Raw genomic sequence first — 16,609 nt, forward strand, 5'->3', positions numbered from 1 at the left:
TATCTATACCGATAGGAATTACTCGGGGGTTAAAATGACCACATCGAAGCAATTCATCTAAGAAATCAATATTGCTATTTGATATTTTTGTTTGCATTGCGCACTTACTTTTATATGCGCAAATGTCAAATTGCAATATTGCTTTCTTAGATGAATTGCTTCCATGTGGACATTTTAACCCCCCTGGTGTGGCTTAATGTACGGTCACGAGCATTAATATACACTTTGGTACCATGTCACATTAACTTTTTGGACAAATTGAACTGTATGTCTCACTAAATGTCAAATATGTTAGTGCGACAGAGTCCTAAAGTGGGTACATTATACTGCTCATGACTGTACGTATGAATTGAAGGCAAATTCGTAATGCCCTTCTCGCTTGTATATTACTCAGCAGTGTCGTAATTACAAGCAGGCGCTACGGAGTACAGATCTCCTTTCTAGTAATTAGCTTTCACAGTTGTGCACTAGCCTCATTTACTTCACATTGGCGAAGGGCGGTAAAGTAATTAACAACTTTCCCTTATTTATATTAAGTTACAAAGTCTGTATTTAAGTTACCGTTATATACTTAAACATACGTTAACAAACCGTGGCACTTTCTTATATGATCTTAATGTGTACTCTACACAGCCTCCGTGGTCTATTGGTTAGAGATTCCCAATGGGGATATTGTCGAAATCACTTTGTCAGACTGTGTTTTGTTTGGTAAGAACAAGAGAAGAGACAACGGCCTCCTTGGTCCAGTAGTTTGAGCATTTGGGCTCACGATCCGGAGATCCCGGGTTCAAATCCCGGTGGGGACACATCACGAAAATCACTTTGTAATCCCTAGTTTGGTTACAGGACATTACAGGCTGATCACCTGATTGTCCGAAAGAAAGATGATCCGTGCTTCGGAAGGCACGTTAAGCCGTTGCCCCCTGTTACTTCTTACTGATGTTTGTTAGTAGCCGTTACATGAGCCATGTCAGCGGCCTTTGGCGGCTTAATAGTAAACCTGACACCAGGGTTGATGGGGTTGGTAATCCACCTCACAATCCACACGATAGAAGAAGCTGGACAGTATGGAGAACAGTCAAAATTTAGGAACACTCAACGGTGCCACCGCTTACATTTGAGCTTCTTGTTTTTACTTTCATTTAACATAATTTGACACGACACGATCAGTGTTGCACTTATAATAAGCGAAGGACGGCACCAGTTTAAAAGCTGTTGACTAAAATTACGTTAAGTTTGTGTGATTCCGTTCTTTTTTTGAGTATTTATGTCTTCCTTTTTTCTGGCTGGTAATCAATATAATGATTTAACAAGTATACAGCCAGCTTTAGTTACTGAAAACACAAGTCATTGAGATGTTATCACGAGATTACCTAGAGTGTAGCATAATTAATCTACCGCGTAGTCTATTAATGGATGACCATAATATAACTTTATAGCGTAGTGCTTTCAGTAAATGGCTAATCTTAAGCAATTTAATATGCTTTTAAAATCTGTTTTCGCTTACAAAGTATCAATTCTGTTTCCATCATGTAACTTTTTATATATTAGTTAGCATTATTGCAGCCTGTGAAATGGGCTAACAAATATTATATTTTTACCTTATTGTCCGGAAAACAAAGATGATTCCATGCTTCAGAAGGCACGTTAAGCCATTGGTCCCGGACTCCTAACCCAAACATCACCATATTATGCAGAGAAGCAGCGTGGTGCAGTATGCTCCATGCCTCCTCCAGTTAATTAAGGGGAGGCCTGTGCCCAGAAGTGGGATATTATAGGCTGTTTATGTTTTATGTATATATTATATTCGTATTTTTGTCATGAACTTCTTCTTATCGTAAATACCTGGTGTCAGGGTTATTATTGTGCCGCCAAAGGCCCCTGACATGGCTCCTACATAGTCGTTACATGATGTATGTACTTAACGTAATTGTCCGAAAGTAAGATGATCTGTGATTCGGAAGGCACGTTAAGCCATTGGACCCGGTTACTACTAGTAAGTCCAATGGCTTAACGTGCCTTCCGAATCACAGATCATCTTACTTTCGGACAATCAAGTAATCAGCCTGTAATATCCTAACCAAACTAGGGATCACAAAGTGATTTTTTTGATATGTCCCCACCGGGATTCGAACCCGGGGCCTCCGGATCGTGAGCCCAACGCTCAACCACTAGACCACGGAGGCCGTATCATAAACTGAACACACCAAAATGTCGCAAAGTTGACGTTAGTGACCGAAAAAACTTTGCGTGATTGTATATTGCATGCAGTATATAACAAGATTAACAGCAATCATTATAGGTGATTATGATTATACGAATATATTAGTTTACTTATTCTACGATATACGTAGAAATATATTATCGTGCTCATTTCCTACTTAAGTCTTAAAGGCTATTTATTCCAAGTGCGATGTCGAAAGTTTGGTTCCTCGAAGTGTCATTGTAGCCTACACTGCTCACTGTCTCGACGACGGCATCGAACAAACAGTTGAAAACAATGTTCTTCAACTATTACCAAGCACTTACTCGCTTTTATGCTAGATAGGTAGATAATAAATAATCTTCTATCGTGTGGGTTGTGAGATGGAGTACCAACCTCATCAACCCTGGTGTCAGGGTTACTATTCAGCCTCCAAAGGCCCCTGACATGGCTCATGTAACGGCTACTTACTTACATCAGTAATTAGTAACCGGGACCAACGGCTTAACGTGCCTTCTAAAGCAGTTACTCGCCTGTATGCTAGATAGGCAGAAAATGAAAAATAATTCAATTCAAATCAAATTCTTTATTTCAAGAGGAGTCTCAAATTTTACAGTTTTTACGAGGCTCAAAAATCGAATAGGCCCTATTACATGGGACTTAAAACAAAGCTGGCGAGACCCAGGCGTATATACTATACAATACACCTCTGCCTACCCCATTCGGGAATACAAGCGTGATGCTATGTACGTGTGTAATGTGTGTTGATAAATTGTGTATTTCTGAATGAAGCAGGATCTTCATTCAGCTCGCATTTCGTGATGTTTATGAGTTTGTTTTTCGCCAGTATAAATAACGTAATGTTTATAATAAAATATATGTTTGTACAGCACTTGCAGCTGAGTGAGTTATGCTTTCCTGTGTCAAACGAGAGGTCGTGAATTCGAATAAAGTAGGAGTTCCATTGTCTACCGATGAGATTAAGTACGATTAATTATTTAAAATCTCGTATTTACACGGCGAATTTGTCTAAATTCACGCATGACTACACACTTATTTTAAAAATACGACTAATATTATATAAAAAAGCTAACTAATTTTAATAACGCATCTATCATACACTGTTCAGCCAAGATAAGTGCTAATAAAGAGATCATCATTACTACTTATCCCATTAAAAGCCACTGCTGCATAGTATACCTAATAGATATGCTTTATTGTTCCGGTATCGCTCATGTTTATTATTGAGTAAGACTTGACTCAATTAACTCTTTTCAGATCTAATACGTACATATAACCACGCCCGCATTCCTATCGGGTTGGACAGAGCCATAACTCATCAGCTCGCAGCCACTCCTGATGTTCGTTTAAAATGATTTTGTTTTTTATAGCACTTACCCTTGCTTAGGGAAAGTCACAAATAGAAAATTAAATCGAAAAAAAGGCAGATTTTTCTTCGATATAATATTCTCTTTATTCGTTTTAAGTTAGATATGATGAAATGTAAGGTGACAGCCCATCTCGTTCCAATAGATAGGTAGTTCATTATTTTTGAACTTAGGTAGCTTGCAGACCTACAGCCTACAACACACAGCCTACAGCCTACTACAGCCTACAGGCTACAGCCTTAGGTAGCTTGTAGATGTATACAATAAATCATTATGGTTACATGCAACCACAACTTTATCGCCTACTCTAAACTAATACTACTATCGCAAAATTGAGCAGTATTTATGGATACTGCTTAATTTTGCAGAGGGCCCACTTGAAATTGAACTCTGGAGATGAATAGCATTAGGATTCAATATTAGAAATACTCAGACCACAGATTTTAATGTTGGTATGTTTGCATTTGCACCACCAGATGAGTCGTCGTCTCCGCCGTATGGGGAGGAGGCGCGGGGCGAAGCAGGGGGTGGCCAGGGACCCATGCAGGACCGGGGGCTGCAGTCGATGCACGCTGCGCTGCAGGCGCAGCTGGCGTCTCAGCTGGCTCAGCAACAAGCTGCGCTGGCAGCCGCCGTCGCCGCTGCCGCCCAACACCACCACCACCATCAGAACAATAACGTCATTGGTGAGTCTTTATTAACTTATTTTTTAAAAATAAATGTTATTATTGTATTCAGGACGAAACATAAAAACTAAAACACAATAATAAACGATTGAAACGTTTGTAAGTTTTTATCTCAGATATAAGCTTACAGAATGGCAGAAAGATAATATACAGCCTAGTGCTAAAGAGGCCGTTGGAAAATTTACTGTTCTGATAGCTGTTGTTCAAATCAAGCTATATTTGATGATAGATTATATAGGTAGAGGTACGCTGGGGCTTAGTATGGACCGAAACGGCTGCGTCAAATAAGTCTTCTTGCAAATTAATTGCGATAGTGTTGCTGATATATCGATTAATCGATTAATAGTTGTAGAATTTCCAATATCGATACTATCAAGTTTATTTAGGGGCTTAGAAAATAATCGAATATTAATCGATGTATAATCGACCTTCTTCTATCGTGTGGGTTGTGAGGTGGATTACCAAACTCAATTATCGGGCAACACTAAATTGCGATTATTCATTATAATATCTCGCCTCCTTGTATAATAACTGCCGTACTCTTCTTCTTGTCTCGTGTGGGTTGTGAGGTGGATTACCAACCTCATCAACCCTGGTGTCAGGGTTGCTATTGAGCCGCCAAAGGCCCCTGACAGGACTCATGTCACGACTATTTACTTACATCAGTAAGTAGTAACCGGGGCCAACGGCTCTTCTCACCTGTCTCCTGACTGCCGTACTAGCGATAGCTAATTTGTCAGATATGTAGTTCTAAATATTCTGTTATTGTGTATTAGCCTTTGTTTTTACAATGGTTATGTACATTTATACACTTGAGCTACCGTCTGTATAGATGGATAATAATTTTGGATGGATTGGAAAATTTATTTTCGTTTTAATTTTATCCCTTAGATAAAACATAGCGCAGTTTATGAAACTAAAAACATAGAAGTCGTAAAGTAAGATTGTATCATGTCGGAGTAGATAGACGGAATCGCAAGGAGAAACTCCAATGCAATTAGTTTGCATTTAAACCATTAGTTGAAAGACGTTTCTAAACGATAACGATAAAAACAGGCCGCAATTCTCAAGATATTATCATTAAACTAACTTAGAAGACAGATATGATTAATATATTTATTAAATATGTTTATCTAAAATGGATAAATATGTACCAGCTGACTGTACAGAAGCTAATGGCGGAAACAAATTTAGGGGGCTGAATGAAATGGGAAGTGGCACGGGCGAATAAGAAGACAGATAATTGTATGATACTTACATATATTTATTAAATATGTTACTTACCTATTTTATCTAACTTTATCTAAATGCGTTTGAGAGAACAATAACTTCCTTTTACATACCAAGTAGAACGTAGAAACGTTTAGATTCTTTACGAGAGCTTTCCTACGGAAAAAACGTACCTATCTTGCTTTAAACCAAATAACTCGGTTCCTTTTAAAGATAAAGCATTTTTGCGTAATAGCAGATAATTCTACTAAGGTAATTAGTGAGCTTACGTACAACTTTCTTGCTGGAGCTAGCAATTACCTAGATCATTCATTTGGACGACCGTCGGCCTTAATGTAACTTACGCAAATGTTTCTACGTTATTCAAATCACTTCTACCTGTGTTTCTACTGCAAGTTCTAACGATGTTATGCGTCATGTATAATGTAATTAAGACTTTGTATGCAGCATTTTTTTTTATGTTTATAATTAGACAAACGACAAACGGACAGGGCTTAAGTTTTGAGATTGGAATTCAGAATATCGTAGGAAGAAATTAATTACGTAAACATAGACAACAGTTTACGAACTGCATTCTATATATCACAAAAATATTTATTATTTACTGAGATACTTTCCAGGCTACGTTCCTCATAAACAATATAGATGGCGCTGTACAGATTTTTCTTCGTTTAACCATGTACTTTCATGGATAACAGATATATGCATCTTTTATCTTTGTTTTTGGGTATAAATGATGATCCCTTTTATTACACCCAGGCACAATTACATCTTCCACCCATTATTATTCTGATCAAAATAAGGAGAAGCAATATACTGTAGACGACAGGTCGACATGGCAATTCTCTAGTGACGTGACGTTTTCAATATCGATATATTTTTATTATGTATGTAACAAAATGTGAATACAATAATACCTCGTTTTCATTTAAGTTAATATTTATTCATCTGAATCATCTAACGTATCGCTACAAGAACTTAAAGAATCTTCGTCACTGGTATCTCCGACTTTTATAATAAAATCTTTCTAGCTAGTTCTCGAGCTTGAGAGTGAATTATTGGTTTTTTTGCTTGAACACGCGACAAAGATGCAACCGTAGCCATTTTTAAAACACAATACGTACGTAGTAATAAATTATGTGAGCGAGATTATAATCGATAAACGCGGTCGATCGATACGGACTCGTGCGACACTAAGACTAAGACGCCGCGGGGACTGTGCGGGTGTGCGGGGCGACCTCGCCTCCGCGGCTCACCTCATGCCCCGATTGCCATGTCGACCTGTCGTCAACTATAGTTAACAACATAATTATATACTTAATGCGTTCCAGATGTCAAGCAACAATTATTTTTATATATGCTTCTGCCATTACATTGTGTTTCGGAATAATTATGTACCCTGAGCAATGACAAAATAGGTAATTATCACGTTAAATCTGAACACCGCCATCTGTCTTATTTTTGGGGACAGTCCCTCATTGATTAACCTCTAAAATTTAGTCTTCTCTTAACTGGCGACACGCTATGACAGCAGTTTAGACGTGTCATGCATGGAACAGCTGGATTTTTTAACGATGCTATTCACCATTGTATAATGTAATAAACAATTGTACACAATATCCAGCAAATAAAAAAAAAATAAGATTATATCTTATAAATGTGATGAAAGAGTAAAAGTTGTATTGTTTGTTACCAGTTCCATTAAGATAAAGAAGACATTAACCGGTTTATATTTGTTATTACCCGACTAAGCATAAGATAAAATGAGGGTTATGATCCATTTATTGCAGATATTTGAATGTGTTGCTTTTGCACTGTATAATTTGCTTTAAAGTAGAACTTTTAAATACAAGCCCGCACATTTTGCGTTTGGTATTTGTGCCTTTTGATAATAATGTAATGTTTTGTGCCTCATCATTAATTTAAGAGCCACGCTGTTGTCGGTGTAGCATTCTCCATTCCAATCTATCGGAAGGAAATTTCCAGTAGTTCAACTGGTAAGTCTACTCGGTAAGACTACTGGGAATAGGGGTATTTAAGTACAATTCTTCCACTTCCTTTTATAAGACACGACGTTCACCTTTCTTTAATCTATTCCATGTAAGCTTGGTCTTCCCCTTCCTCTCTTTCGATGTAGCTTCCCTTCTATGATGTTTTGAATAAATTCATTGTGTCATGGCTTTGTACCTATTTATCTATTATTTACTGATAACTTCACAATAATTTTGTACAGTATAAGTGTAATATGATACTGCACTTACTTAACAAGCAAAATCTAGACGATAAAAATATCGTAAAGATTGCTCGTCGTATAATTAAATACTTGCTAACGATTTGATCGCGATCGTCGAATGATACAAATCGTAAGTGAGTGTTACTTACTGTGCCTGACTCTAGGTGTCTATTAAGTGTTTAGCTGAAATAACATGAGGCATATACCGTATTCAATCCTGTTCAACGTTTTATGAATAACTAACTGTATTAATTACGAGTATATCCAACAATTCTTAATTAGTCAGCACAAGTTATACTTTGTTGGCTAATGAGTTCTGAATTAATTCAGTAGTTGTGCAGTCGACCAGGCGACCTCTCCCGTGTTGTGTTGTCGCTGATTATTGTTTTAGAAACTAGAACGTGCCACACACTATAACCATACATTATACTGGGTTTATACCCATTATTATTATATTTTTTATTCTGATTGGAGCAATGCAATGCAATCGAAGAGAGGAAATGTAATGTGTGGAATGTCTCCTATACTTAAAGGTTGCCTGGAAGAGATTGCTATTTAGCAACAAAGCCGCCTATTGTACTAATTCTATTTCTCTTTTGTTTTCTATTTTGTATTTTCCTGTTTGTGCAACAAAGTATTTGTTACGTCATGTTATGTTATGTTGTGTTACTGACCGTCGGATGGGTTATGGTTGTGTTTATTTGAATTTTTGTTTTTAGAATTCTTTGAAGAGACGTCGGATGTTTTTGCGGGCAGATTGAGGCCAACTCACATTTTCTCTATTCGGGCTATCATATCGTCTTCGGAGGTCCGTCAAGACCTCTGGAAGATGTTTGACCTCTTGTTTTTGTTTTATTACATCTCTTTCTCCTCATCAAAAAGTGAATACCACGTGAATCGTACCTGTGTGCCAATTATCTGAACCTCAACGCTCCTACTAAATTCATACCAACATCACCGTATACACTACAGTACTTACCTATCAGCTTATCGGCATGTAGGTAATCGAATTGCTAAATCGCTCTACCTACGTCTCTTGCACTCCAATCTTTACACGTTGGTCCAAATTTTACACGTTGTTTATCTGCCGCCGATGTTTATTCCACTTTATTAGATTTCGTCATCATTTCACGCTTGTATGACGAAGGAAATCCTAAAATATACATTCTGCGGTATTCTAAAGCATGTTGAGTATTCATTGAGACGTATTTTCTGTCGTCATCATGTGGCGTAAATGATCGATAAATCGGACAATTAGCTAAAGTGAAACATAAATATGTATTACAACACGAATAGTATGTTTATTAATTTCCAACATAGTGCTAGATTAATCGATCTCGTGATCTCATGTTTATATACGTCATTGGGATTAGACTTTCATAAGGACCGTTACGCGCTGATCACTGAGTCATTTCTAAGAAAATCTCAGCGTTTTCTACGCAAGATAACTGATTAATATGTAAGTGAAAATGTATCAAATTATTAAAATATTTACTGAACTTTGCCAAAGTCTAATCTCGAAAATAAGACGTTCCTATCTACTGGAAAAGAAATGTAGTAAATGATACAAAACACTTTATTACACAAAGATAAACATACCAAATAAGACAAATACATAAGAGACAGAATAGGTACAATCGGCATCCTTATTGCTAAACAAAAATTTATCTTTCTAAAAGATGGGTGATTACCCATCTTTTTGACTCAAATCGAATTTGTTCTTTCCCAGTTTTCCTTTATCTCTAGAATACAATAATGCTGTTCGGTTCTTCTAGCGGACTGTAGTGGGGTGTGAGAGGACGAGGGTTCTTCCTCTGGCCAAATACCAGTTTTGTTCTTCTTTGGCTACTTGTACGCGGGAAATGGCGGGCGGGGGATTCATTTCGATTATAATTGCCATATATAAAAATGTTCCAATTTAATATTTTATACCTGTGTTGCCAGCAACAAATGTAGTGTAATGTAATGAGCAAAACAAAGTTATGAAACATAAAAACAGCAAGTATAGTGATGCTAAATTACAAAGTATTTTTAGTTTGCACGAGGCGACGTGTTACTCGTAGTTTAACGCAAGGTTGTAGTTAAATATTTGCTGTAGACTTTTTTTATTTACAACTGTCCATGACTTTTAACTAGTTCTGCCTCGTTATCATTATGTCCCTCAGATTGTTTACATACCTAAGTTTCTTATCTGTATTAAACGTAAGATCATCAATTTTGAGATAACATTTCTATATAATACATAAACTTATGCCTATTTCCCACCGGGGTAAGCATGAAAGTAGGATTAATGCCGTAGAAATGAGGTCGTGGCGTAGCATTTGCGGTGTTAATAGAGTAAGAAACAGTGTGATAAAAGAGAAATGTGATGTGAAAGATGATATAGTGACTAAGATTGAGAAGGGAATGTTAAGTTGGTTTGGACACGTAGAGCAGATGAAGGATAATATGATTACGAAAGCGGTATATAAGGCGAAGGTTGTTGGTAGGGCTGGCAGAGGTAGAGTTAGAAGGAGCATTCAAAGAGCAAAAGTGCAGTCACTGAGCCCAGCGAATTATTTGTAAACAGTGGTGAAATTATGAACCATTAGTTGACATATTTTTTCTTTGTTTTTGTAGGTGTTTTGGTCTATTACAGAAACGAAATGTAATCAGGTCTTAAGTGCAACCAGTTAGTTAATTTATTACTTTGCAAGAAACTGATTGGACGTTTTGGAGAAGTCCTTAGAAGAAGGCCATCTATTCGGAACCGGCGTGCGTGATTTTAGGTTCCTTTTAGTATTGTCGATTTTTTTTTGTTTAGCGTGATCCAATAGGGGATATACGCATGACTTTAAGTACGTCCGTATGTAACTGTCTGCGCCTAGCATTTAGGCCCGATGTACGGGTCTGTATGTGAAAGGAGCGGCGCGTGTAGAGAATTAGCGACATCCTGGCCTCAGACCGTTGACCCTTCGATAGCCAGTAACCAGTAGCCAACTGCCAACCGCCAGTGACGTCATCCATGCGGTAACTCGACGTGATGACGTGTCGCACCAATGGGGAATATGCTAAACAGCCCCATTTAGGTAATGTTTAGGGGAATATGAATGAATGTAGAGGAAAAGTGCTTTTATTACCATAAATATAACGTGATTTTTATTCGTAAATGATTTGTTTTGTTGTTGTTTTTACCGACTTAAAACAATAATAGAACATAATTATAATACGCTGTATCCCCGAAGGGTAGGCAGAGATGTGTAGTACTCGTATATATAAACCGCCCCCCCCCCTCCTCGCCAGCTATGTTTAAGTCAAGGGCTCGAGTCCATTGCTATTAACTGGACATCAATCTTGCCAACCACGTGATACCAATTTATCTATGATCCAAACTTGAGTTCAAACTCATATTCAGTGGTTTAGAGCCCGAGCCGAGATTCGACCCAAGAACAATCAAAAATTAAAAAGAAAATTCTTCGTGATACTAAATCATATTTATAGAACGCATGCTCCCGTTGATGTCTTTTGTATGAAACTGACATAAAAAAATATTAGTGAAATTTAATTGAAAATATACAATGCCAATCAAATTATATCACATAATATATTATATTTATTAGTACCTTATCGTTTTATTGATACGCATTCTAATCAGTGAAATAGAATATTTCCGTTTAATGTTTATCGGTATTAAATTCAGTATAGATATAATCAACCTAAATTGATAAAGTTGATGTAATCATCGCTATAATTTGCTAGAATTTGTCAATTACAGTGTTTGTTTAGATCGGGTAGTATAAATTGTGCTTGTATAAAGTAGAACTTTACATAATTAGGATTCCTGATAAAGAAGCTAGATTAAACACGTGATCTGCTATCAAAGAGTACGTAATAGTCACGCCATTTGCCATCTCTATACGGTAATTAATTCCTCAATCATTTGACGAGTTTTTAAACGTACACGTATCTCGTAACTGAATAGATTCGTTGTCAATGGCCCCGATTCCTGCAGACATCTCTTAATTTTACTTTAAGTTATACCTGTCATTTTCTTATCCGCCGAAAAGGAAAGGGATGGATGATTGACAGCTCTTAATTTTAGGAAGAATGAGTAAATAAATGAATAACCCGGGCGAATTTTTAGACGGTTGTTTTAGATTTGTGCTTAAAATTGACGTGTGTTCCATAAATTTTATGCTTGTCGATTACCCGTCCCTTTCCTTTTCGGCGGATAAGAAAATGACAGATATAACCTAAAATAAAATTAGATGGTATTTACAGGAATTAGCACCAATGTTGACTCATGAATAATAATATCGACCGAAACGGGCGTAAAAGCCGAACGAGCGGGTTCGCGGCCGGGGGTCTGGAAGTCTAGATCGGCTGGCGAAGATATAGGTATCCTAAGTCGGGAGTGAGAGCTTGTGCCGCGGCGCGGGCGGGGAGGGCGGCGCTGGCGGCGCGCGCCTCAGTGCTCGCCCGCCTGCGTCCGGCCGCCGCCGCACCGCACCACCGCCGCACACGCGACCACGATAACCTCACTCGCCCCACACATAACCACCTGTCAAATCACCAACCTTCACGTACCCTGTCTCCGGCCGAAACCACCAAAACGACCACCCGATTAAACCCCCACAACAAACCAGCAACATAAAACTAATCCGGCACAGTGACTCTCGTTAGCGAATGTGACGTGTTTGTTTATGTTCCATAATATATCGGACGACTAACGTTAGCATGGAATAAGCAGAATAAGTATGTATTATGTCATACAGAACTGCATTATGATCGATAGTTACGAGTGATGTATGTGGGAGAGTTCGTTCTGCGGCAGAGATCTAGGCCAACAGTTTTGTGACGAATGATCTTCCGTTGTTTAGTTATAGTTGATTGAATAGGTTGGATAGTCGGGGTGATATCGTGTTAGGGCTGGGAAGTGAACATATTGGTGCGGGCAGGTGTATCGACGTGTGGTAGTTATGGTTGCGAGCGAGGCGCGAATGTGCGGCGTATCGATCCGCGACGCCGGCACGCGATCGCGGCCGCTGCAACGCCGGCCCACAACACTATTCATATTCCAAACAATGCAAACACCTCATTTCTTTTTCTTTTTTAATGGGTTTTAGCCTCGCCTTTGGCCATCAGTAACCTCTATACTGATTAAACTGAACGGCCCGAAATTCATTAGGCGATGATGAAGTGAAGTAAAAGTAGTTTCCGCTGGAAGTTTAAATGCTCGCGTTTAACGTTGTCACTTATATTTATCATTCAGCGAGGTTATTTTTGGTTAATGTCGCGTTAAAGAGTACTTTTAATAACTACTCTATTATTTGATATAGGTAAACAAAGGTCATAAAATTAACTTTGAAGTTACTAATGACCCGAACAAGTGAAAGTAAACCCACATAAATGGTTCAGCGGTGTAATAAATACCATTTCAGTTGGCCTTCTAATTACGAAAGCAATAAAACAGTGTGCCTTAATCAGTACCTATATGACATTGTGTCGTGAACTTTGGTGTAGTTGAGTAGCTGTTACGGGATGATAAAGGGGGATTTGAAAATAGAAGAGGATCTTGGAATCAAAATGTGTTTACGGGGGAGATGTGTGGTGGGTGTGGGCGCGGCGAGGGTATGATGGGCGCCGGGCGGCGCGCCGGTGGATGATCCCGGGCGCGCCCACCGCCCCGGCCCGCCGGCGGGTGCCGCAAGCGCCGCAGCCGCGGGTCTCTGTCATGGGCTACATCATGGGCTGTGCCTGCCTTAGAGGTACGCTTCTATACAAACATAACCACTCACACATAGAATTAACTCCAAGAATAAATAACGCAATAGAAAGCTCCGTGAGGTGTACTTAGTTCATCTTGTGATGGATGTACCTCTGACTACTGCAATTTGATGTAGTCGTGAGCTTATGTTATGTGTTATAAATAACTTCTCGAATCCGGCTCTGCACTGTTACAACTACAGCAGACGGACCTGTAGCTGTCAGCAGTTTGGTCAATCTGATCATCTTGGGGCCCTAACGAATCTGATGGAAGCTGCACATAGAGATATACGCGGACTAATACAAGCGTTAAGTAAAATGAGACCATGAGAATATTTCGCAAACAAAGCAGCTGCCGTAAGCACAAGGTCTTGATTTTATGACATAATATAAACTTTATGCCACAAACTATATAATATTTTATGTCTACTTATGCCTCGTGGACACAACAACATAAGTGGCGATAAATGGTTCGCGTCTGATAAAATAATATTTTCGATAAATTATGATTAAATTAATTACGGTGACGGCCGAGAAGAAAGTTTTTCATTATTTTCCAGCATTAAACTTGACAACATAAAAAAAGTTCGAGAATATTCTTAAATTGAAACTCTAGGATCTGTAATATATTATAGGAGATGACACTTCGTCAGTTTGACGCAGCAATTTAAACTTTCTCTGAATAAAAATTGCTCTCGGCAATGCTTTAGGTAACGAGTTTTCAGAAAATAAAGAAAACAAAGTGATTGAATAAAGAAAACAAAGTGATTGCGTTTAAAAATTAAATATTTTACCCTATTGTTCTTTGAAGATTGAACGCTAGGCCGTAGAGCATGGTTTTTTTTTAATTATTTATTGTAAATGGATTTGCTCTTGATTTTAATCACGCTTGATGGAAAGCGACGATATGGAGTGAACGCACTTTCAAAATGCCTATGGACTGATTTCTTAAAATAACGTACGATATTTTAACTTCATAGCTTCATAAATGACGCGTTTCACATTATATTTCACTCATCTCACAAAGCGGTTCCTGTCTACTATCATATTCCCAAAATAGCTAACCTCTAGCTAGGGCACGAACTTACACCTTATCACAAATGATTAAATATTGCAATCGAAATCACCATACATGGTATATACTTATGGGTAGAAGACAGGCTTTATTAACTGACCTGAAGTTTACACGATCTATGATTTTAAATTTTATTTTCAATTATTGTTTTTTTTAATTTGTTAACTTTAGTTTCTACTTTTTATTATTATTTTAGTAAGTGTTGTGTGCGTCTATAATTGGCAGGCATACCGGAACTTTTCCGTGTGTGTTTATGTGTGTACTGCTGTTGATACACCATAATAAATAGATAAATAAATAAACCTGTCCTTTACATTTTTATTAAAAGTAAATCTTCAGCATTCTTAATGGAAAAGTGACCATTTTTCCTTTTACATTCTTTGAAAAATAAAAAAAATAGTACAACAAGAGGCCAAGCTAAACTCGTTGAAATTCTACCGATATCGTCATAAAACCCGTATTTTCCATTAGAACGGTCGTTAGTAAAGTAACGCTGTTGATATCAACAAACAAATAAGTAAATATCTATTAATACTTTCATTGATAGCTCGGAATTATTAGCGAATTTATATGTTGTCTCAGAATTACGTATCGACATGGGGCTTCTCAGTCCAGCTAAGAGATCTGTTTTTTTTATCGCGTATCTCATTTAGGGCTCTGTGCCGAGGATTTCCTTGTAGCTACTTTTCCTCGGCTATATGAATACAGTATGAGGAGCTGCAGTACTTGGCGGATGAGACGTTCGATAAAAAAGATATACTTATATATGAAAATTGTTACCAACTGAATAAAGACTTTTTTGACTTGGACTTTAAAGTCAAAGCCATTTGTCGCGTCGTCGTCGCGTCAGAATTCTGGGCAACATGCTAATACTAGACCTAAACTTAATTTTCTGGTCATGCCACCCCCGTTTCCTGTTCAATGCATGGGGTTTGGTCATGACCAATCATACACTTTTTTGTCATGAACAGCTTATAGGCTAGTTAATTATAAAAGTACAGGCATGAGTCAGTTACATAAACTAACGCCCATGTCCCACCAGGATAAGTAGTATGACATACTTTTCTCGAAACAAAACTCCCCCACTATCTTTCTTCTTGTTTGGTATCTGCTTGTTTTAATTTTTCTTGTTGAATTATTGAATCTCTAAAACTCCTCTCGTAAGTGTTTTCAAATCCCAATTCAAATTTGCTACATACACTAACGATATTGCTAACCAATAGATTAATAAACTGCACTTAACGTTTTCACCGAAATAGCTCGGAAATGCAAGTGAATTAATACGCCATTTGGGAGTTATCCACCGCATATTGATTCCCGGGAAGGATGTTACGTACAACCGTATGTGAGAAACATCCGGCAGTTATCCTATGCTAAGTTTATTTGCGCATATGTGGACTGATAAACAGGCTTATCTTTTTGTGATGATTATTATAAACGCGTTTGAACGCTGCGTACAACAGTCTGAGCGAAATCGATCGTCTAGGAACAATTTCTTGCAATGCTACTATTTTGACACCTCCATCTCACGCGCAAACACTGAAGTTTGTCACTATTCAAAGGGGACATGTCCCTATCACCTCTTCAACATCTTAGTTTGAGGTGCATTTTTTAAGAAGTTGGTTTGAGTTTTTTGTAGTTTGTGGACATTATAATATTTCGCAAATAATCAATAAATTCATAATGGCCAAACAATTTTAATTATGTCATTGTACTCAAGTTCAGTACATATTTAGAGAATTGCTTTAGGTTTCCTGTTTTCCTGGAGTTAAATACAATACAATTAAATACTCGTGGTTTCAAGAAAAGAAAAAGTTTGCGTGTCAAATATAATGTCCGAAATTGGAGAACTAATTGAGAATAATTTCGTTTCTGATTTAAATCGTTTCCCCTACACACAAGCAGAGCGGTTTAGGGAAGGAAATAAATGTATTTTTCCAACAAAATATTTTGTGGAAGCAATAATGACTAAAATTTATAAATTTAGATGTATTATAGTCATTTAAAGATAATATTTTTTAGTCGTGAAAAATCTTACGAAGTATTTAA

General features: G+C 37.7%; 1 protein-coding gene across 5 annotated transcripts in view; it reads left to right on the forward strand.

Moving 5' to 3' along the window:
- The window catches only part of LOC126367607 (phosphatase and actin regulator 1), a 58,263-nt gene that overhangs the window by 17,748 nt on the left and 23,906 nt on the right, over positions 1-16,609 (forward strand). For all 5 annotated transcript variants that reach the window (XM_050011212.1, XM_050011214.1, XM_050011213.1 and 2 more), the window contains one exon: positions 4,068-4,277. In XM_050011212.1, coding sequence (XP_049867169.1) covers positions 4,068-4,277 — 210 coding nt within the window. The remainder of the gene's footprint in view (positions 1-4,067; positions 4,278-16,609) is intronic.

Source organism: Pectinophora gossypiella, chromosome 6, assembly GCF_024362695.1.
Source record: "Pectinophora gossypiella chromosome 6, ilPecGoss1.1, whole genome shotgun sequence".
Classification (NCBI taxonomy): Eukaryota; Metazoa; Arthropoda; class Insecta; order Lepidoptera; family Gelechiidae; genus Pectinophora; species Pectinophora gossypiella.